The following is a 22,863-nucleotide window of genomic DNA, read 5'->3' on the forward strand; positions in this document are numbered from 1 at the left end:
ATTGTTTTGCTCACTTCCTAACTTGGGTTAGTCGCCAACTAACTTATCTCACACTGCTGTTGTGAAAATATATAAGTAGGTTTGCCAGGTTCTGGGCCTGAGACTGATCCTGTATCTTTAGAAGAGAAAGTCAGCCAAGAGCAGGTGTTCTTGCAACTCTGTAATGGGAAAAACCACAAGGTGGAATTCTCCCTTCCCTCTACACAACTTTTAGAGATACAGAAGACCTCTTAGAGTCAAGTCAAGCATTATGTGAGTGAAAAAAAGAGACATGCATGCAAATGTTATGATACAATTAATGTCACATCTAGTTTAGTGCTGGGGCTGCAGTCTTAAATATTAGGGAGTAAAGCCCCTTTTAAATTAATGGGATTGTCTTCTAAGAAACATGCTTAAAATCTCTCCATGCAGGTTTAACCATCTCCTTACAGATTGTGCTCTTTTTATTCCCTAGATACACACACATATATGTGAAGTTTCTACTCTGTAATGCAGGATTCACAATACATTCTTCCTATATTTCAGGTACTGTTTGAAGGCTGATATGTAAAGCAAAATGGCTAAAGTTGATACCTATCACTCCTGTCCTGCTGGCCATAGGCTGTCTGTGAAGACTGTGGCTGATGACCTTGATAGGCTTGAAAATGGATTTACCAGGTAAACTATGTTCTGCATCTTTCAATATATCCTCACCCCCCAAATAAAGTACAACCTAAATCCCAAACAGTAGGGAAGTATTTATTTATGGGAGTATAGTTTACAGGGCTCACCAGCATGGCACCCATGGGTGCAATAATGCCCTTTACACCTTCCCTTGGTGCTCACAAAGCCTCTGAGCCCCTTCCTCAACACATTGCCCCTTGAGTCATAAGATGATGAGGTGGTTACCCTTTTCTTCCTTAAAAGCACATAGAGTTGAAGGAGAAAGTTGGAAGAGTGACACTTCTATCAGCTCTGCGAAGGCTCACATTATTTCTGCTGGAACTGACTTTTAAAAGTGAAGCATGTGCACATGGACATTGTTTCTCTATCTCAGGGGGGCTGACGTGGGATGGGTGAAGTGGGTACAGGAGGTGGAGCCCATAGCAGTTGCTGAAAAATCTAAATGTGCCCATGGACCGAAAAAAGTTGGCAACCCCTGGCCTAGTCCAAAGTTATTGTGTCTCTTTAATCTCCCCACTGAAATTAATAGGAATTAAAAGTAATTTATTTTGGTTGAGTTATTCCCATATTCTTTGAAACCGATATGTTATGATCTTCTTTGCTTAGAATGAGCAGAGAGTACATTTTTATGGCAGGGTTTTATAAACCCACAGTAAATCCTCAACCTGGATCTGTAGCAGACTGGCAGCCCGTTCAGATCCCTCAACACAGATGTTATATGCTCAAGGGAGTTAGCCAAGCTTGCGGCTGACAGATTATGCAAAACAGATTGCTTGAGGAAGGGAACCAAGCCATGGACTACAACTGAAGTCACAGTATAATTAAGCATGGAGAAAACATTTATGCCTTTTGCAGCGCTAGCATGTTCAATGTGAATTCTCTCTCTCAAATGCAGCAACATTTCCTCTCTCACCCACACACATGCAATAGCAGCTCCTCACAACACAAAAGCGCATGCATAGACTGGTGCTTTATTTCCTGCCCTACTGACTTTTGCATCTATATAGTCTGGTGGCAACCCTCTCTCTTTTGGGAAGCATGCTCCTTGAGGGCAGCCTATGTTTGCCAAATGACTGTTTAAAATGGGAACTTTAAACTCACATAACCTTTGGAATACATAACGGATGTTCATCAGACCCAGCTATTTCTGCACTGATTTTTCCTGAAATTTGATTTGATTTTACTTCCCAGCAGATAGTCTATGTCTGAATTCATACTGGTAGAATAAAGTATCTTAATGTTATGTTTAACAGCATTTTAGGAACAGAGGAAGCAGCTTTTTACAGGTAAGGATGGGGAGAAATTCAATTCAGTTCACATTGAAAGGCAAATCTACCTAGTTTGTACTTTGTAAAACAATATACAAACTGAAAAACAGCTATTCTTCACATCTGCCCTTGTCTGAATTTTGTGGTGCAGTTCTCCAACCAAATAATGTGTACAAAAATGCATTATGTTAGGGGAAATTGCTTCCAAAAGTATGCATATTAGGCAAAATTACACACACAAATGTGTGTATTAGGAGAAATGCATACTAAAATGCTGATGAATTTTCATGAGTACTTTTTTTTAAAAAAAATGGAAAACTGATGCAGAAATGTGGAGAACTGAATTTAAGACTGGAAAAATGAAGAATGGAGAGAAACTGAAGTAAACACGTCCATTCGTTCCTCATACCGAGTCAGAGTTGTCCATCTACCTTAGTATTGTAGACCCTGATTGGCACCAACTCTCCAGGGTTTCAGGCAGGGATCTTTCCTGGCTTTACCAGGAGACACCAGGGATTGAACCTAGGAATGTTTGTATATGAGGCATGCACTCTAACCCTGAGCTACAGCCTTTCCCTGAAGGGTTTTATTCAGGCTTTATAACAATTGAATTCTGAAAAAAAGGCAATTGTATAGTTAGGGGTGCCATTTTGGGGGTGGGGGAAGATGGGCAAAGAAATTTCAGCATGTGTATGCATAAGGAGAATACTGGAAATTAACAGGAAGGCTCAAAAATCAGAAATTGGATATATTCAAGACCAAAACATTAAGAAGTATGTATTTTAGGATAATTAGTTATGGTTAGTTTTTTATACCTTCTAAGTAGCAGAGACATCAGTGCAAGAAGCCCTAACAAGAGAAAGTGAATCTAGACTAAAAGCAACTCCTGTGCCCCCAAGAGCGTCTCAGAATTCACATATGCTTTACCATGTGAATGTCACTTAATTCTAACAGTATTTTATATTCCCCATAATGTAACAGGAAGCGAAACTAAGCTCGGGTCACATTTGTAGGTATCATGGATCAACTAACCATTTACATTTGTCCACAGAATTTTTCCAAGTGTTGGACCACTCAAGAAAATGCTACATTAATACTAGTTATTATACCATTAATTAGTTGATTTACATCAAGGGTGGGCAGATGTCAAGCTTGCAGGTGTCCTTTTTGCTAAAACCCTGAGGTCGACCAGCTGGGGCCAGGTGGAAAACAGTGACTCAGGTGGGTGGACAGAACACATGGTAATAATTAAGGAACAGGGTGCCTCTGAGCATATACTCAGCCCAGGAATTTGGGATCAGTACCAGAAACAAGTTCACAAGTTCTTTCCACTTCTGATTCCCCCCCCCTCGCACTCCAAGGTTTCTTTTTTAGCAACCTAATTTAGGTAGTGGTGGGGAAAGCTTTTTAGTTGTTGAAATTGTTAGACAATACTAGGAAGGCAGAAACCCTTGCTGGTTTTTTGCAATTCACTCAGAGATCTACCAGTAGATTTCAATCTACCTTCTCTCTCCATCCCCCCTGTCCCCACCTTGTATCGTATTGGCTCAACATTTTTTAAAAATAAATTTCTTTTAAGGGTTATGTGTAATTCACAGAGCTCAGAAAAGTTACTTTTCCAAGCTCTGCACCCACCTGTACATTTTCATGTATGGCTACAGTGACACTATTTTGGGGTGGAATGACAAAAAATGGTGAGATAATGATGCTCCAGTGTTTATCTAGATTGCATTGAACCACCTCTGGGCTCAACCTACACTATGAAAACTTACCAGGAGATAGTGAGCCATAATTGTGTAGTGTTTGCAAGAATGTTTACTATGCCAGTAACATCTCTGTGGATATGCTCTGGGAGCTTGCTTTCCATTTCTCAAAGACAGAGATGGAGATGGTAGAGACAGAGATATCCTTTACATAGGTCGGTAAAGTGTAAAATGTGTAAGGAATAAAACATTACATGTTAAATATGGTAGTAGGGTGATACATGAGGTGGCATAAAGAGTAAGAGGGTTCAGTCAAGTTAATGACTTCCAAACAATGATTGTTTGGGTGGATACCCAGAATGTCAAGCTAGGAAGACAATTAGCCATGGAAGGCATAATGTGGCATACTTGGAGGGTTCTAGAGATTAGGTGCATATTCAGCCATATTCTTGACTAAAAGTTTGCTTCCATCCAGGATTGTATCCAACTAAGTCATACTCAGAGTAGATACACTGAAATCAATGTACTTAAGTTAGTCACAGTTTATTTAACTCTGTTGCTTTTAGTGCTTCCCTCAGAGAATCCTGGGAAGTGTAGTTTGTGAAGGGTGGTGGGAGTTGTTAAGAGACCCCTATTCCCTTCATAGAGCAACAATCCCCAAAATTCTCTGGGAAGAGGGACTGACTGTTAAAACCACTCTGGAAATCCACTGTGAGGGGAATAGGAGTCTCCTAGCAACTGTCAGCATCCTTCACAAACTATACTTCCCAGGATTCTTTGGGGAAGCCATGACTATTTAAAGTGGAATAATAGTTGAATTAATGTATGGTGTGAACGTGGCCCTAGTCAAATACAGCCCACTGCCTTTGTCTACCATTTGTGAAATGGTGATCCTAGAGAGTCTGCCACCCAATGGGTTACTGTGAGAAGAAAACAATGTGAAGAATATATAATACTGTATATAATAGAATACTATAATACTATATAAAAAGAGCTACTTAAGCTCATATATACAAATGCTGGTCCTCTAATGTACCTCTTGCAGTGCATTCTTGTCAACAATAAGGGCCATTGAATTCAATGGGACATATTCCTAGGTTATTTGAGTATAGAACTGTAACCTTACAGTGCAATCCTTACCAGAAGTAAGTGGGGTTAGGACTACAACTTTAGTCATACAATGGATTTCCTCCCCTGCCCTCATCCCAAAGGGGATTTTAGCATCTGTTGAGTTTCTTAGTTCTTCAGCTTTGATTCCAACTAAATATCTGCATATATATATTTGTTCACCTTTTCTTTTCTGCCTTGACCATCTAGAATGGGTCTGGCAGAAAGACTAATAAATGCACAGACAATGCATCTGTCACTAAGTTCTATGTGGCAAAATTCTCATGGTCATCAGGGCATGCAGAACTCAGGCGGAAGATTATTAATGTACTGCGTTTTCATCATGTCACTCGTGACAGTAATGGTATTTGTGACTGAGCAAGGAATGCATGTTCCTCTACGGTTGTTGCCGAAATGGAAGAGCTCAAGGAATAGCAAGTAAGCGTCAAGCGGAGCTAAATGTGTTGTTCTACTGGTTTTTACTATTTGATTCTAAAGGACTCACTCGCTGTGTGAGGACACATCTTCCGAATTGCAGAGAGTCATTTCCATGGAGACAGGCGGCCTGTCTGAATCTCGAAGAAGCTCATTCGCTGGGAGTGGAGCAATGGCTAGGTAAGCTTCATTTAGAAAATGCCAGAGCAGTGACCTTGCAAGTGGTTAATGGTATCTAGCATTGGAAGCAAAGGGATGAAATGAGGATGGCCAATGATAATGCCTATGAAATGAATTTAGTTAATATCAAGCTCTTATAAAAGAAATAGAGGATAAGTTGACCTTGATCTGTATGATTAGGTTGGTCTAGTTTCTGGATGTGTCACTTGGGGTAATCAAGGAGATGTTTGAAAGCACATTCTGATTTAGTTCAGTGAGAAATGTAATACTGACAGTGAAATCTTGGTATTGTTGGCAAAACTTCTTTTGCCTTTCTATCAGAGGTAGAAGGTCATATTTCATATTTTGCCTAACTCCCATATCAAAAGTTTTCTAGGAGGTGGGGCTGATCCATGATGTTCTTGGAGGTCTCAAAGCCACAATGGAGCTTGTCTCATCACCAACTAAAATGCTGGTGTGTGAAGCAGCACTAAGCCCTTGCAGCACATTATGTTCTCAACATTTTGTTGGTTGTAAGCAAGAGTCTAGCATATGTGAAAGTACATGCATGTACGTTTGTGAATATTGGCATAAAAATGACTTAGTAAAATACTGAATCAGTCCCCTTTTACCGTCACTGAAGATTTTTCTCCAGAATATTGTTTGGACAAAAGCCAAATGTTCACCATGCCACTTTGACAAAGAATTGTTATCTTGTAGCAGCTTAAGATTACGTGAAGGAGGTTGTGTTGCTATCATTGCCAGAGAACCTGCTCAGCGAAAATAGCTTGGTCTCTGCATTAACAGTGGAGAACACAGAATGTGAAAGCTTTTTGTTGGCTTACTTTGGACTTAGTCCATCTTACGAATACATCAGTAGCACAAGGCTCATTCACATCTTATGAATACATCAATAGCACAGTCTCATTCACAGCTTTAAAACAGGGTGAGTGTGGGACCATGCAGGGAACAGCCCTGCTGTTAGGCAAAGTGGGGTGGCTGCCTCAGCCAGATGTTTCTGGATGTTGTGAAATGGCAGCAAACTGTTAGTTAATTTACTGCTCTTGTGTTGTTGTTGCCTGGGGAAAAGAGAAGTGCTTATGGGATTTTCTCTTTCAAGTGCCAAAATAACTTGGATAGTCTTGGCAACTATGAAGCTTGACTGGAGGGGAGAGGAGTATTTACTGCTGCGCGTCAGGCAGCAAAATGCCTGAGGCTGGCCCAATAGCCAGGCACTTGTTCACTCCCTTAACCCTGCCCCCACCTAGATGTGACAAATATACATATGTTCCTACACACATGTGTAATCTTTACTTCAGTTTTTGAAATTTAAAGAAGCTGCAGATTGAGGTGTGCATACTCACTGCGTCCAATGCAGGCATCAAAATGGAAGGAGTGAGGTGGATAAGGGAATGGGTTCTATACACACCTTCTGTTTGTGAAAGTTGTGAATGGGCCTGCAGTGATAATGACAAGTTGAATGCCAGCCTTGCGAAACCTTCTGAAGTCTCTAGATATTAACATTACCCTGGTCAGTTCATGTTCATACTGCCTGCTCGTCCCCTCCTTCCTTTCAGGTTATCATGGTTTATCTTATCACTGAGATCGTGGGCTAGGAGGCACCTGCATCATGAAGACCAACGGCCGGATTCTTTTCTCGAGCGAATCCGGGGGCCAGAGCTCAAAGATGTTCCAAGTAGAGACAGCAACACCCAGTTAAACTGTGAAGAAGCAGGTGGATTGAAAAAGTAAGTGGATATGGTTTCTGTGGAAGAATATTTGTTTTGGATGCTGGGTTTAGAGAAGAAGAACAATATTGTTTGGAGCAGAACAGTACTTAGTGTGGTATTGAAATGCAGGCACACTTGCCCTTAGGAGCCCTTCTCCAGTTACTGTACACGAGGGATGGGGAGCCTTTGGCCCTCCAGATATTGTTGGACTCCAAATCCCATAATCCCTGACCATTGCTCATACTGGCTGGAGCTGATGGGAGTTGGAGTCTAACGACATCTGGAGGGCCACAGATTCCCTACCCATGTTGTATGTTGTCCCATAAATTAAATGGGAGTCTGACCATTGGCTTTAATTGGATGTGGCTTTTGCTTATATTGTAAGACTGGCTTCAAGTCTATGTTAATAGCTTTCAGAGAATGTATCCACTGAGTCATACTTTCCTGGTACTCCTGATCATATGGATTCTAGGCTTATTATTTATTTATTTATTTCATTAAACTTATAGACCGCCCCATAGCCGAAGCTCTCTGGGCGGTTCACAAGACAAGAAATAGCAAAGTACAAGACATGTATCAATATAAAACATATAAAAAGTTAAAAATTATTAAAAATTAAAACAATGTCAGCGTATACTAAACATAATTAATTAAAAAGCCTGGGTGAAAAGAAAAGTTTTGACCTGGCACCGAAAAGATATTAACGATGGTGCCAGGCGTATTTCCTCCGGGAGATCGTTCCACAGTTCGGGGGCCACCACAGAAAAGGCCCTTTTCCGCGTTGCCATCCTCCGAGCTTCCCTATGAGTAGGAACTCGGAGGAGGGTCTTTGATTATGAAGGCTTGATTCCTTCTATGACCTCCCATCCTCAGGATGACATGTAGAGCTTGGTTGCCCATTTTGCAGTAGGGATGGTCTGCAATGTAAGGCAAATAGAGCTTTGTTTATTCTGTGAGACAACCCGACCGCTACCACCACCACACACCTTCTGTATTTTACACCAAGAAAACAAAAATTCTGCAATTAGAATAATAATGCGAATGAAAAATTTGCATAGGTGTGCCCCAAGATTCAATTATTCAAAAAGCTGACAGTATTTTGGCAAGAAATAAGAAGAGAAAGGGAGAATACAGAAGCAAAGTTGAGGAAGCAAAGAACTGAAGTCATTGGTTAGAGAGTGAGAAGTAGACACAGCACTAAAGAAAGTGGAGTCTGTGGCCCTCCAGATGTTGTTGGAGTCCATCTTCCATCAGCTCCAGCCAGTATGGTCAATGGTCAGGAATGATAGGGACTGTAGTACAGCAACATCTGGAAGATCATATTCCTGGTGCAGCAGATGCCAGCTCTCATGCTTATGTAGCAAATTTCATGGGCATGTGGAAACAGAATACTCTCTAGATGTTAAGTCCTTAAGCTTGTATAATTTTGATACCTAGAATACCTATTCCTTATTCAGTCAAGCAGATATTTCTATGTGCTTGCTGTGTGCACACACTCTCTCACAACTCTACTGTAGCATTCCCAAGAAACAAAAGGCTATGCCAATAGGAGCAAGATCACCAAGGGCATGGAACTGATTTACCCCTCAGCGTACTGGCATCTCCAAGACCATTTCTTTAGTTTCTCCTACTCAAGTGAATAGTTGCTATCAGGATTGACTCCAGGGGCTTATCCTCATGGGAGCATAACTTCGTGCTAAAGACACTGTTTTCACCTCTGTTTTCTGTTTGCACCATGTGGTGCAGTAAGGACTCAATACCAGCTGCAAACACAGTGGTTTCTATTCACACTTGAGGGGAAGGATCAATCATATAGTTTCCTAAAGGCCACAGCCTCTAATTTAACATTTCCACCCCTTCTGGTTACCTGGCAACTGAGCATGCTCAGTTTGTTCTACCAGTAAGTTTCATTTAAAAAAACAACAACCTGGAAGTGCAATTATTTGTATTTTCACTGGTACAATACAGCTGAAATACAAATCTTTGTTTGAGCAGTGTTATGCTTTTATATACAAGTTGTTGGGGGGAAATAAAGCCACCGTTTGCAGCAACATAAAAAACGTTTGCAGAATGGGAGAGGAGGGGGGAGTGGGCCTGGATAGGGGAACGATTGACATACCTACCTAAAAGCATCAGAGCAAAGCATCTGCAAGCCCTAGAGATACAGAGTGAAGATTTTTTTCCTTCCCTTTTTGGATTATCAGAGGATTGGGTTAGTACAGATTTACAGGGGGAAAACTGTGTGGTAGCTTCTGTTTGCCAGTAACGTCATGTGAACCATGAAAATTAAAAGGGGATGTGAGTAGCACCAGATACACAGTAACCCCCTGGGTAGATGAGCCCCAGGTCTGGGTACGCCCTTGGCAACATACCCTCCATGGGCCTCCTCCTCTTCCAAAAATCTATGCAAACAGGAGAAGCGTAGGTTCTCAAGGGCTGATGCCATCAGGCGGAAGAAACTGATTTACCTCTCACACTAATGGCGACTCTGTGAATTTTTTCTTTCTTTTAATTTTTTTTATTACTTAAATATAGATAGTTATACAAACTACAGGCATACCCCGCTTTAATGTTCGCAATGGGACCGGAGAGTATACTTTAAGTGAAAATCTACTTTAAGTGAAGCAATTGTCTTCACTTGTACTTCACACAGTCACCACTAGATGGCAGCGGCATCATGCCAATAAAGTGTACGTTATTGCGAAGCGTGCGAACGTTAAGCGGGGTATGGGGACGTATGGAGCATGTACATTATAGCGAGGCAACGTTGAAGCAATGTTAAGCGGGGTATGCCTGTATATATTTAAATATAGAAAGATCTGCATTAACAGAAGTGTATATATAAAGATAAGAAACATTGGGAGTGCAAAAATAAGACATTCATTGTAAGTCCAAAAATAAGAGTTACTCGGTTTATATTTCTCCCAATGACACATACAGGTTTTCTTCATCTTGCATTCTCTCACTCCAGTAAGAAATAAACAAGCTCCATTTTTCAGTACATAAAATCACAGGATGTATAAGCCCAAAGGACCCCTTGATAGTATTATTTTGATACAACAAGGAGGTTGTAATCAAGACCAAGAGATGGCTGTTCATTTGCTTACTGCAGCTTGAATGACCATAGTTCAAGCCTGGAAAAAGCCAGTTAACACTGAAAATAGAGGAAGGGTTGATCAAAATTTGAGACACCGTTCAAGCTTACAAATATAGTTTGGGTTAAGTCGGGAAGGCAAAGAGATAATGCAAATATATTTGTGTAAATATATTCAAGTGCATTTCTTTGCTTTCTTCCACTCAAGTGAATGGTTGCCATCGTGGCTGGCTCCAGATCTGAGCAGATCCGTGGCAAAATATCCTAAGTGGGCCTCCTCCTACACCAGTCCCCCCCTCATCAGCTGGGATACCTGGTGGCCTTGGTGGGCAGCTACATCAGTCCTTCAGGGGCATTGTTGGACATTGTAATTGGTAGCTTGTAACAATCTCCCATCCAGTGTTATGGGGGCCAAGGATAGGTGTCAGAGCCAATGGGCCCTGCTAAGGTGTGTGTGCTGGGCCTTCCCAAGGTGCCTGTGGGTGCCAGATGCTGCCAGTGGGCCTGGTTGCCATTCATTGTTATGGGGGAGAAAGAGCTGCTTTTGAAACACTCTTACAGTGAGTGTAAATTTGCCCCTGCTTAAGGTGCCTTGGTCTTTTTCACTGACAAGCATTCCACGCAGGAGTATGCAGTGTGCCTCTGTTCTGGAAAAAACACTGAGAAGCACTGCATGTCCTCCCCAGGAATCCTAGCAACATAGAAGCTCGTCCCCCCCTCACTCACTCACTCACACACACACACACACTCACTCTCTCTCTCTCACACACACATCCCCCAAAACATAATTTGCTAGTTTTGTTAGACTAATCATGCTGTTCTCTTGTCCAAAGTCGGTCAACAAACAAGGGCTTTTCCAATTTTATTTATTTATTTATTATTTGATTTATATCCCGCCCTTCCTTCCAGCATAATAAATACATTAATAAATAAATGTATTAATCAGATGACTGTCGCACGCACTCTTCCTCCAAAGGAGTCCAGGGCGGCAAATAGCCAAAAGCCAAAGCAATGCTATTTAACAATACAAGTTTGAGTAGCAGCCTCTTGATGACTGGAAGAGGTCAAAGGGGCTCCATTGCAGGAATCTATGAACAGTGTATATAGCACTATCCGCTGTTGATCACAAGATTTCTGAGGCTGATCTGGGCATTCATTAAGTGCAGGCCTCATAGGTTAACTTATGTTGGAAGATAATACCATGATTTGGAATTCTGAGTCCCCATTTCATACGTACCATCCGAGACAGAGACTCAAAAGCATACATCACTTATACTCCTGCGAATCCCACCCCCCTCCAAATGACAAACATTCAAACTGGGCTCTCAATTAGATATCCCCTTTCTCTAATTGTAGTGTTCCAGCCACGCCTCTGCTCTGTATTTCTGTTTACCGCCTAGTAAGTCTTGGCAATGCTCCTGTGAGGATGATTGGAAAGGCTTGAGTAACATTTAAGAGTCACAGCCAAATGGATGCTATAAATAGCCAGATCCTCAACTGTCAAGCATTAATATGCCTGAGAACAGGCTAAACTGCTTCAAGCACCAGGCATGGTCACAAACGTGTATGGGCTGCACGTGAACAAAGGCAACCAGTGCCCTGGATAGTTATGCAATGGGCTTAGTGCTGCAGCCAACATTAACAATGTTGTCAGCATCTGGGAAGGCCTAACAGTTCAGTAGAGGAGGGAGGTAAGGATGGATGCACGAAGTGGCCGATGTGTTTCATGCTGTTCTCTCTCTTGTTCTTTAGTTTATTAATTCATGGGTTAACTTCGACTCACTGTAGTCAATGGGCTCTGGCCAGATTTAACATCAACTACTCCAATAACACCAGTGAAAAGTACAACATAGATAACCTGGGTCTTGCCTAGTCCCACCGTAATTTTCCCACTTTGCAAAACGTGCTGCAGACAATTGTAGATCAGTTTTCCTCTTTGTCTCTTTTTAAACCCTAATACAGCTATAATGCTTTTGCAGGAGTAAGATTTCTTCTTTTCCTTCTTGGCTAGTAGATGACAAGCTATCCTTTTCTTCCTTGCTAACAATGCTGCTAATTAGGAATTTCCCTGCCATAGTATTTAGGGGGGGGGACCACCAGTATATATAATTTATATCCTTACTTTAAATCCTGGTCTCCCTGGCTGATTTTGTGGAGTCTCTCCTAGATTTGTGCACATTTAAGTTTAGAAATAAAATCTACCCAAACTTTTAAGTTTATATGCTTATCTACCTCTGTCTCCCTGGCTGTGTGCGCTTGCTTGCTTATAAGAGTATTTATATACTGCCCTCTCTCAAATGTCAGAGCAGTGTACAACAACTAGCTATTGCTAGTCGGGCGGTATATAAATTTAATAAATAAATAAAATAAATAAAACATAAAAACATTTAAAGGCAAAGCAAAACACCATAAACCACATTTAAGTAAATTCGCTGGTGTGTGAGCTGTGCACACACTGTGAATACACTCCACTCCACTCCTTACTTACTTCAATGGGGAAATGGCTGGCTTAGTGTTACATTCAGAGCTGGGCTCCTGCTTTGTTTCTCTCCTAACAAACCATGATCTGAAGCCAAGGTTTTGTTCTTGGCTTTCTAATCATGGTTTCTTTGGGAGAAACAAACCATCACTACTGGTTTGGATGTAGCACAGGCATGGCTCATAGTATGGCTTGTTGGGGCTCAAGCAAGTCATACTATGGCTTGTCATGTCTTCTGAACCCAAACCATAGTTTATTTCAAACAAACCACAAGCAGTAAGCTAGAAATAAACAAGAGCCACATGCGGGTGGGTAAAGAACCCACCTGATGGAGGGAAGGCATTTTCACAAACTGTGATTTAAAACAAACTGTGGCTTATTGTGACATGTGAACCAGGCCTATGTCTCTCTTGATCTCTCCCATGTTTAACATTGTGCAAGGTGTTCTTTCCAAACACATTTCAGGATGTCTTTGCATGTGCCTTTCCAAACAATAGTGGTTTATTCTGACATTAGCTTCATTTGTAAACTTCCTTCACTTCTGTACAGTTTGCACTGCCATTTCAGTGGGGAGGAAGTTACAGCTCTTCTGTTCTCCAAGGTTGAGCAACAAGGTATTGGCTATCCTACATATCCAGACCTAGACCTTGATCTGAGTAACAGTGTAGAGGTGATTCTACTTTTTAAAAGGACACCTTGTCCAGAAGGATTGAACTAGAAATACTCTGTTCTTGAATGTTTACAGTTATTTCCTTCAAGTAGTTCAGGGGAAAGATTTCCCAGCATTAATTTAACACAGAGATCCCTCTGGTCAAATGTGAACTTCACAGAGGGAGGCATTATGTCATTAAGCTAGTTGTAAAGTACATGTATGAATGTACCCGCAGTAACTTAAAAGATTATATCTGAGCTACAGAGAGAGAGAGAGAGAGAGAGAAATCGCCTCTTGTGAAGATTGTATGGGAGTCATCATAGCCTTGTTAAAGGGCACCGCATAGGCACGTCACTTTACTTGCAAATGTGTATAACAAAAAGCCCAAAGGCTGCTTTTCCCTAGGAAAAGCAGCTCCAGGAAGTGAATTTGGAGTGCAGACATAGAAGGTGGGTGAGGAAGAGGGGTATGTATTTAACTCTTCACCTGCCTGGTACTTATCTATTCTGAATTGCCCCCAGGGCTTCCAAGTGCATGTTTGCCTCTCTGTTATTGTGGTAGTTCTGTGGTTATGGTGTGCAGGGCCTGGGTTTTCAATGGGCTTGCTGGGATTTGTTTACCAGAGTTGATAGTGTGGGGAAAGGGCCAAAGCAGCACATCCATAGTGCAAACTTCAGTGGGCCTCATAAATAAAGAGAGAGTGAAGATTCCCAGCAAGGAAATTATGGGTATTTTTCAGGTGCTTCCCAAAAGTCCAAAGACTTGCATCCTTATTTAAGGTGGACACTTGTCTTCTCAGCACATCTCATGTTGCAATTTGGCATGGGTGGCCAGATGCAAAAGAGGACAGGGCTCCTGCACTGCTTTGTAAACCACTTACAGGTCTTTACAGTCAAATGGTTTATAAATTTTGTTAAATAATAAAATTAAATATGTAATATTGATGTAGAAGAGAGAATTTTGGCAGGTGTGGCTTATCGTGCAGGGTGAAATTCCCCTCTTCTACACCATTATTAAAGACCTGTCCTCTTTTGCATCTGGTCACCCTAGGTGGTGATACGATGTGTGATGATCACTCTTTCAGAAGCATCATGGGTCACTTCAGTGAGAAATTCTTCTTCTTCTTCTTCTTCTTCTTCAAATATACAGTGTATCTGGGCCTTCCTCCCAAAGAAGCCCAGGGTGGCAATATTGAAAACAAAACATATTGAAACTGTCTCAAACAATTCCATTACAGATGCAGACTGGGAAAGATCTCTGTTTAAAAGGCTTCTTGGAAGAGGAAGGTCTTCAGTAGGCACTGAAAAGACAGCAGAAATGGGAAGGGAACTTCAAAGGGTAGATGCCACAACACTAAAAGTCCGCTTCCTATATTGTGTGGAATGGACCTCCTGATGAGATGATATCTGAAGGGGCCCTCACCTCCAGTGCAGTGATTGACTGTGTATATGAGGGGTGAGACAATCTTTCAGATATAGAATGTTGCCTTCTGTAGATGAAACAGTATGGCTTGTTATGGCAGGAGCTCAAAGAACATACTTCACAATAAGTTGTGTTTTGAATGATGTAAGTTTTCATTTGCTCTCTGTGTGTAGTGCGATGTAGTAATTACAGTATTAGATTAGTAGTATTGGAAGTGGGGCAAGAGCAACTCCTGTTTGGGTTCTTTTGTTTGTATTCCAGAAGGAAGATAGAGTTAGGGTCCTCCAGCTGGCTAGGCTTGCCTACCTTTACCTGTGCTCTTCTCTACCTAACTTCCTTCCAGTGTAGACTGATATGCACAGGGAAGCTTATCTGCCCCCTTTCCTTTGTTTTTCTCTCTCGGCTGTCTGAGGAGAGAGGAGACATCTCTGTCTTTGTTCTCTCTTCTGAGCCATGAGGGCAATACCCAAGTTTGGGCATTGCGCCTCCAACTTTGTTAGTTAGAACTAGGTATGCCTTTTCTATCTACTAGGTATTTCTGTAAATAAAGTAGGTTTTCTTATTTTACTAAGTCTTAAGTCTCAGTGATCTAAATGCAGGGTAAAAGCCTGATACTTAGGTAAATACACACACTGGCACATACACAGCTCAGACCACAGAGTTACTTTGCATATTCCATAACAAGTAGTAGAGACACACTTACTATTCTGCCAGTTCCAGTATGTCTCCACCTCTCTTTTCTGAATATGGGGGCACATGGCACTAGTCAAACCCTGTCCCTTTTTACTGTGAAACCTGGTGGGAGCAACTTGAGTGCATTCTAAAACTTTTTTGCTTCAAAGAGATTTTGCAACTGATCGGCAGATCTACCTGTTCCTCCTCCAGGTGTGGCCAGCGGAAACGCTTTGCTAGTGTACTCATAGCCTAGGACTGGACGGACTCGTGTTCAGATCCCCACTCAGTTGGGATGGGAGTTGATGGGAGTTTTATAGCCTAGTTATGCGTCAGTGCATACAATCTGCGTGATGGGCTCTAGCATCAATGCAAAGGTACAACCTGATGCAAAGTGCCCACTGACATTTCTCATAAGGGCCAACAGCCTTCAGGATTTTATTTTTTCCCAAAGGTGTCAGAACAGTCCCTTAGCATACTAGGCCAAATAGATACATTCCGGGCTTTTGTACAAAATCTAAGTTAGGGGAAAAGGCTAGTATCAAGCAGAATTTATAAAGAGAAGATTGTTTTTGAAATGTACTGTAATAGCATACTGAAAATAAAGATCAGCTGTGAGCTGGATTTTATATTATTTCCTTCAACTGTTGCTGATAGTGTTGAAATAATTTTTAATCATAACTGGAATGTTTCTCTCTATATGTACTGTTTGAATTATCTGTCTTGGGAGGGCTTTGCCCTGGAAGGTGGGCATATACACATCAGAATACACCAGTTAATTAATGGGCTGTACCCAGTGATGTCTGCAACTGAAATCTGCTTGCACAATGGGATTTCACTTTCTTCCCCCTGTCTGCTGTGCACCCCCCAACTCTGCTCCAAAAGGTCCCCCAACCCTCTGGAGCAGATTTGGGGGGCTTTGGGGAGGCTTCATGGTGGAGGAGAGGAAGAAGACGCTCTGTTTGTTGGGCAAGGCAAGCAGATGCTTGCTCATTCGATGTTGGATCACATCCTAATTTTTTATGCAAACAAGGCGACTCAGAATAATAAAAAATAAACTGCTGTGGGAGGAAGGAATACTCAGTCCAGAAATTCAAGCAGAGATCTGGAGGGAGCAGCGAAGGGAGGAGAAACATCACTTGTACAGTATGATCCTCTGTGTGTTTACCTGGAAACAAGTCACTCCGAGTTCAGTGGCATTTACTGCCATGTAAAAATGCTTTGGATTGTAGCCCTACAGGGCAATCTCATCCATGTCTACTCTAGGGTTGTCAGGTGTCCGGTTTTTGCCTGGAGACTCTGTTTTTTGGGGGTCCTTTCCTGCTCTCAGGGTGACTCACCTTAATCTCTGGACTCTTAGCTTTCATTAAAAAAAGTTTCTAGGTGGTCTGGTTCAAAAGATAGAAACCGAAATATCAGCCCCCCCACAACTTCTGTTAGAACTGGCTGCTCTAATCCCTTCCCCAAGACCCACACACCAATTTCAGGCAAAAAGGGAGGGTGTGTGTGTGTGTGCGTGTTTTGGGGGTGGACTTTTTGTCACCAAGTCAAGACATGCCTATTTGCCCAGCCTCTGGGTGACACTGATATTTTGGTGGGTCACCTATGTTGCTTTATTACCTTCTGGATTGAGATGAAGAAGTTTAATACCTGCAGATTTATTTCATGTTTTATGGAGGGTATTTTAATTGTTTGATTCTTACATTGTGAACCACCCTCTGATCTTAATTAGGGGAAGGAGTGATTAAATAAATATAATGCAGATAAACAAATAGCATCTTCAGAGGCTGCCAGGAGGATTTGTAACCCTTTGTAGAATAAAAACAGCTAGAGACATCGCTTGCATTTCTAGGAGCCGGGAGTCAATTAATTATTATTTCCCTTGTACCAAAAGCAACAAGGAGTCATACCTAAGTAAGCCCTGCCTTAAAAAAAAGGAAAGGATCGGAGAGGGAGAGAAAGATTTACAAGTCAACATAATCCTTTTCTATGTTCACTCAAAAGTCCCACTTATTTTCAGCACAATCCTAACCATGTCTACTCAAAAGTAAGTCCTACTATTTATTTATTTATTATTTATTATTTCAATTTATATACCGCCCTTAGCGAAATAGCTCTCAGGGCGGTGAACAAACAAAATAAAATACAATATATCATAATAAAAATACAAAAACATATACAAACAAACAACGAAAAGCACAGCAAAAACAAAATAAATACTACAAAAATTAAAATACAGATTAAAAGATTTAAAAAGTTAAGAAGATTAAAATGCCTGGGAGCATAAAAAGGTCTTTACCTGGCGCCGAAAAGATGGAAGTGTAGGTGCCAGGCGTACCTCTTCGGGGAGGCTGTTCCACAACTCAGGGGCCACCACAGAAAAGGCCGTAGATCTCATAACCACCCCCCGGGCTTCCCGATGGGTTGGTACCCGGAGGAGGGCCTTAGATTCTGAACGAAGTGAACGGGTAGGTTCATAGCGAGAGAGGCGTTCCACAAGGTATTGAGGTCCCACGCCATGTAAGGCTTTATAGGTCAAAACCAGCACCTTGAATCTCGCCCGGAAGCAAATAGGAAGCCAGTGCAGATGCGCCAGGACAGGTGTTATATGCGAAGACCGACTGGTCCTCGTCAATAATCTGGCAGCTGCGTTCTGCACCAGCTGAAGCTTCTGAACTGTCTTCAAGGGCAGCCCTACGTAGAGCGCATTACAGTAATCCAATCTTGAAGTTACCAGAGCGTGGACAACGGAGGCGAGGTCGTCCCTGTCCAGATAGGGGCGTAGTTGGGCTACCAGATGAAGATGGTAAAACGCATTCCGTGCCACCGAGGCCACTTGGGCCTCGAGAGACAAGGAAGAGTCGAGAAGAACCCCCAAACTACGTACCTGTTCTTTCAGGGGGAGTGTAACCCCATCCAGAACAGGGTAAGCATCCACCATCTGAGCAGGGAAGGCGTTCACCAACAATGTCTCGGTCTTGTCTGGATTGAGTCTCAGTTTATTAGCTCTCATCCAGTCCATTATCGTGGTCAGGCAACGGTTCAGCACATCAACAGACTCACCTGAGGAAGATGAAAAGGAGAAATAGAGCTGCATGTCATCAGCGTACTGATGGCAATGCACTCCAAAACTCCTGATGACCGCACCCAGCGGCTGCATGTAGATGTTGAAAAGCATGGGGGACAAGACCGATCCCTGGGGGACTCCACAATGGAGAGTCCATGGTGTCGAGTGATGTTGCCCAAGCACTACCTTCTGGTGACGATCCGCAAAGTAGGAGCGGAACCACTGCCAAGCAGTGCCCCCGACACCCAACTCCGCGAGTCTCCCCAGAAGGATACCATGGTCGATGGTATCAAACGCCACTGAGAGATCAAGGAGAATCAACAGAGTCACACTCCCCCTGTCCCTCTCCCGACAAAGGTCATCATACAGGGCGACCAAGGCTGTTTCGGTGCCAAAACCAGGCCTGAAACCGGATTGAAACGGATCTAGATAATCGGTTTCATCCAAGAGCGCCTGGAGTTGGCTGGCAACCACCCGCTCCAAAACCTTGCCCAAAAAAGGGACATTCGCCACCGGTCTATAGTTATTCAGATTATCTGGGTCCAAGGAGGGTTTCTTTAAAAGAGGTCTCACTACTGCCTCCTTGAGGCTACCAGGGACTACTCCCTCCCTCAAGGAGGCGTTAACCACTTCCTTGGCCCAACCAGTGGTCCCAGTCCTGCTAGCTTTCACTAGCCAAGATGGGCAAGGATCCAGAACAGACGTGGTTGCCCGAACCATTCCAAGCACCTTGTCCACTTCCTCGAGCTGCACCAACTGAAACTCATCCAATAAAGAAGGACAAGGCCTTGCTCCGGACACTTCAATGGATTCATCTGTCACAACATCAGAGTCAAGGTCCCTGAGGATACATGCGATCTTATCTTGAAAGTGTCCAGCAATTTCGTTGCAGCGGGTCTCAGATGTTTCCATAGTATCGTGGGGGCCAGAGTGTAAGAGCCCTCGCACGACTTTAAAAAGCTCCGCTGGGCGGCATAAAGATGATCTAATAGAGGCAGCAATATAGAGCTTCTTTGCTGTCCTTACCGCTTTTGTATACAACTTATTGGTGGCACTTACCAAAGCATAGTTGTATCCACTGGGAGTTTTCCTCCATCTGCACTCCAGCCTCCTCCTCTCTTGTTTCATCGCTCTCAGCTCCGGAGTATACCACGGAGCGGTATGAGCTCTACACTGGAGGGGGCGCGCAGGAGCGATAATGTCAATAGCCCGGGTCATTTCCGTATTCCACAGTGCGACCAGGGCCTCGACAGGAGCACCGGTCCTATCAGCCGGAAAATCTCCCAGAGCCCTCTGAAAACCTACGGGATCCATCTGGCTCCGGGAGCGGATCAACTTAATAGATCCTCCACCTTTGCAGAGGGAAAGAGCCGCTGTGAGTCTAAATCTCAACAAGCGGTGATCTGTCCATGACAATGGGGTAGATGAAAAACACCCCACCACCAGATCACCATCTCCATGTCCAGTGGCAAAGATCAGATCAAGAGTATGTCCCGACACATGCGTTGGGCCAGTAGAAAATTGAGACAGCCCCATTGTTGTCATGGAGGCAATGAAGTCCTGAGCTGCGCCAGATAAGACAGCCTCGGCATGGACGTTGAAATCCGCCAGTACCAAAAGTCTAGGGGATCTCAACAGCACCTCCAAGACTATCTCTGTCAGCTCAGCTAAGGAAGCTGTTGGGCAGCAAGGTGGACGGTACACCAACAGTATTCCTAGTCTGTCTCCCTGGCCCAATACAAGGTGGAGACATTCCAGACCAGTTGCCGTCTGGACAGGGTGCTTGGTGAGAGGAAAAGAACTCCTATAGACCATGGCGACCCCCCCTACCCGGCCGTCAGATCTACCACAGTGCTGAACCAAATACCCGGGTGGACAAAGCTGGGAAAGAGCAACTCCTCCCTGATCAGCCACCCAGGTCTCGGTTATACATGCCAGGTCGGCACCCTCCTCCAGGATTAAATCATGGACAAGTGAGGATTTATTATGTACCGACCTGGCATTCAAAAGCAGCACTTGGAGATCCGAGAGCTGGCTGATAGGACAACCAGCAATCCTGTGGATATGAGGAGAACCGGAACAAGGCACAGACACAATTTGTCTGGGACGAGTTCCCCTTACCTGGCCTGTTCTCCTCCTAACACCATACCTCCCATTACCCGTCACTACGTTAATTGGGGCCCCCGAAAGTCCCCCCACGAAGGATGGAATCTTTTCTCCCAGGCACATGTTAAAAATACACAAATCCACACAGACAAGCAAACATACAAAACATTCACCCCACATTTAACCCACACACACACCCCAACAAACAACATTAAAAATTAGTTAATCCTCTTCAAGCAGCGATGGCAGTCTCGAGCCCCCCATCCAAAAGCAAACCGCAGTAACGGCACCAGGACAGCAGCACAGCACCAAGCAGTAACAGCAGCACCCACACGCAAACAAAAAGCGGCGAAGGTAGCAAAGATGTAAGCCGCAGTGGTAGTGTCCTGGGCAGCGGCACGGCCGTCAGCGATAATAAAAACGCCTGCAACCCGCGGCGGCGATGGCAGCGATAACAGGCCGCAGCGACGAAGTCCACCGGCAGCAGCACGGCCCCCCCGGCGATGACAATGCCCCGCGCGCAAGCGGGCAGCGGCAGCAATGGCAGCAGGACGGGTCACAGCGGAGTCCCCAGCAGTGACACGCCCCTCAGCAACAGCGACAACATCTGCATGCAAGCTGGCCGACAGCGGCGGCGCGGGCCGCGGCGACAGAGTCCCCAGCAGCGACACGCCCCCTAGCAGCAGCGACAGCGTACAAGCGGGCAGACGACGGCAATGACGGCGCGGGCCGCGGCAACGGAGTCCTCAGCGGCGGCACGCCCCCCGGCAACGACGACAACGCCCGCACGCAAGCGGGCCGGCGATGACAACGACGGTGGCACAACGATGGCGGGCGGGCGAACAGGCAGCAGCAACGGCGGCAATTTCAATGGAGATTAGTTCCCAGGCATGTGGAATTAGCATTGCAGCTTTACTCCCAGAAAAGCTTCATACTGGGAAGGTTTTCAAAACAGGTTATGAATAAGACAAATAAACTGCCCTGTTCAACAGTCCAGTAACATTTAAACTTGTTTGACTCCTTAATTAGAAAAGTGTAATACTGCAGCATGTACACTTTTTAAAACTTCTATTTAAAACTTATTTAAAAGATAAAATATATGCCATGTACACTTTTATGCCTACCAAGATCCTGCTGTGATCTTCTGTTGTAGTGCAATCCTATGCATGTTTACTCAGAAGCAAGTAGCAGTCCTATACAGAGAAAGTACTCTTTATGCTGCTGAAAGCTATATATTTACTGAATTCCTGATGTGAGAAAAGCAGGAAAAGGAAACTGTACTCAGAATTTGAAATGGGGTTTAGGCAGTGGTGTGCTGAAGCCGGCTTGTACCGGCTCGCGAGAGCCGATTGTTACATTTTCAGGAATTTTGCCAGCTGGTTGTTAACAGAAGGAGCAGGGGAAGTCTGCTCCTGTGATTGGTGGACCAAAGGCATGTGCCTCACACTGGCCTTCTCACAGTGTTGCTCTTCCCGTGTGCTCTGTGTTAGGAGGCACGAGGGAGGAGCTGCAAAAGGAGTGGAGGGAGAAGGCCTGAGGGCAAGCATGAAGGAGGAGAAGGAGGCAGCAGCAGAACGGCGATGAAGAACTGTGGAGGTCTACTCTGAAGTATGTTCCACTGAGTTCAATGGGGCTCATTTGCATGTAAGTGGGTATATGACTATTCCCACCATCATCAGTCCAAGGGCTCTGGCGATGGTGGGCCTTTGCAGCCATGCTGGGGAAGACCTGGCATGGCTTCAAACCCCATACATTTGGCGCGACGCAGCCATGCGGGCCTGTTGCATAAGGGGAGGAGCAGGGTGGCTCTTAAGCCCTGCTCCATCTCCCCCTGGCCTCTTTTCTGCCTCACGCGACACCAGAGGAGCAGGTCTTCACCTACCTTTGGCTTGAGGCCTGTTCTTTTGGTGCGTGGGGGGCGGCGGAAAGAGGCTGCGTGAGCCAGTGCAATTGATCAGCTGAGAGGTGGATCAGCTGAGAGGCGGTGGCAGCGCAGCAGCACAGGCTGTAGCGCCGGGCTTGGAGGCTCTGCACGATCATTTGGAACAGTGGCGGTTGTGTAGTAGCAGCAGGAGGAGCAGCGGCGTGGTTGCAGTGGCGCGGTTGCGGCAGCAGCGAGACCAGCGGCTTTGTCAGTGTGGGACTCCTTGTGGCCTTTGGGCCTGTTGGTTTGACGGGCAGTGGGCAGTGGTTGGGCCTATGCCCAAGGGTTGCTGAGGGGTATTGGGGCCAATAGGTTTTTTCCACCAATTTTATTTTATTTTTATTTATTTGTTTCATTTATAGACCGCCCATAGCAAGTGGCT

The 22,863-nt window shown here is 44.1% G+C and overlaps 1 protein-coding gene across 3 annotated transcripts in view; it reads left to right on the forward strand.

The window, feature by feature from the left end:
* Positions 1 to 556: 556 nt before the first annotated feature.
* Positions 557 to 22,863, forward strand: part of CNGA3 (cyclic nucleotide gated channel subunit alpha 3) — a 35,966-nt gene continuing 13,659 nt past the window's right edge. Inside the window, exons 1-5 of one of the 3 annotated variants that reach the window (XM_061629407.1) lie at positions 557 to 657; positions 5,240 to 5,356; positions 6,913 to 7,083; positions 11,948 to 11,994; positions 18,182 to 18,190. In XM_061629407.1, the coding sequence (XP_061485391.1) occupies positions 557 to 657; positions 5,240 to 5,356; positions 6,913 to 7,083; positions 11,948 to 11,994; positions 18,182 to 18,190 (445 nt within the window). Of the gene's footprint in view, positions 658 to 5,239; positions 5,357 to 6,912; positions 7,084 to 11,947; positions 12,002 to 18,181; positions 18,191 to 22,863 lie in introns of all 3 variants that reach the window. The other 2 variants (XM_061629408.1, XM_061629409.1) reach the window with 2 other exon arrangements.

The sequence above is a fragment of the Rhineura floridana genome, chromosome 5 (genome assembly GCF_030035675.1).
Source record: "Rhineura floridana isolate rRhiFlo1 chromosome 5, rRhiFlo1.hap2, whole genome shotgun sequence".
Classification (NCBI taxonomy): domain Eukaryota; kingdom Metazoa; phylum Chordata; class Lepidosauria; order Squamata; family Rhineuridae; genus Rhineura; species Rhineura floridana.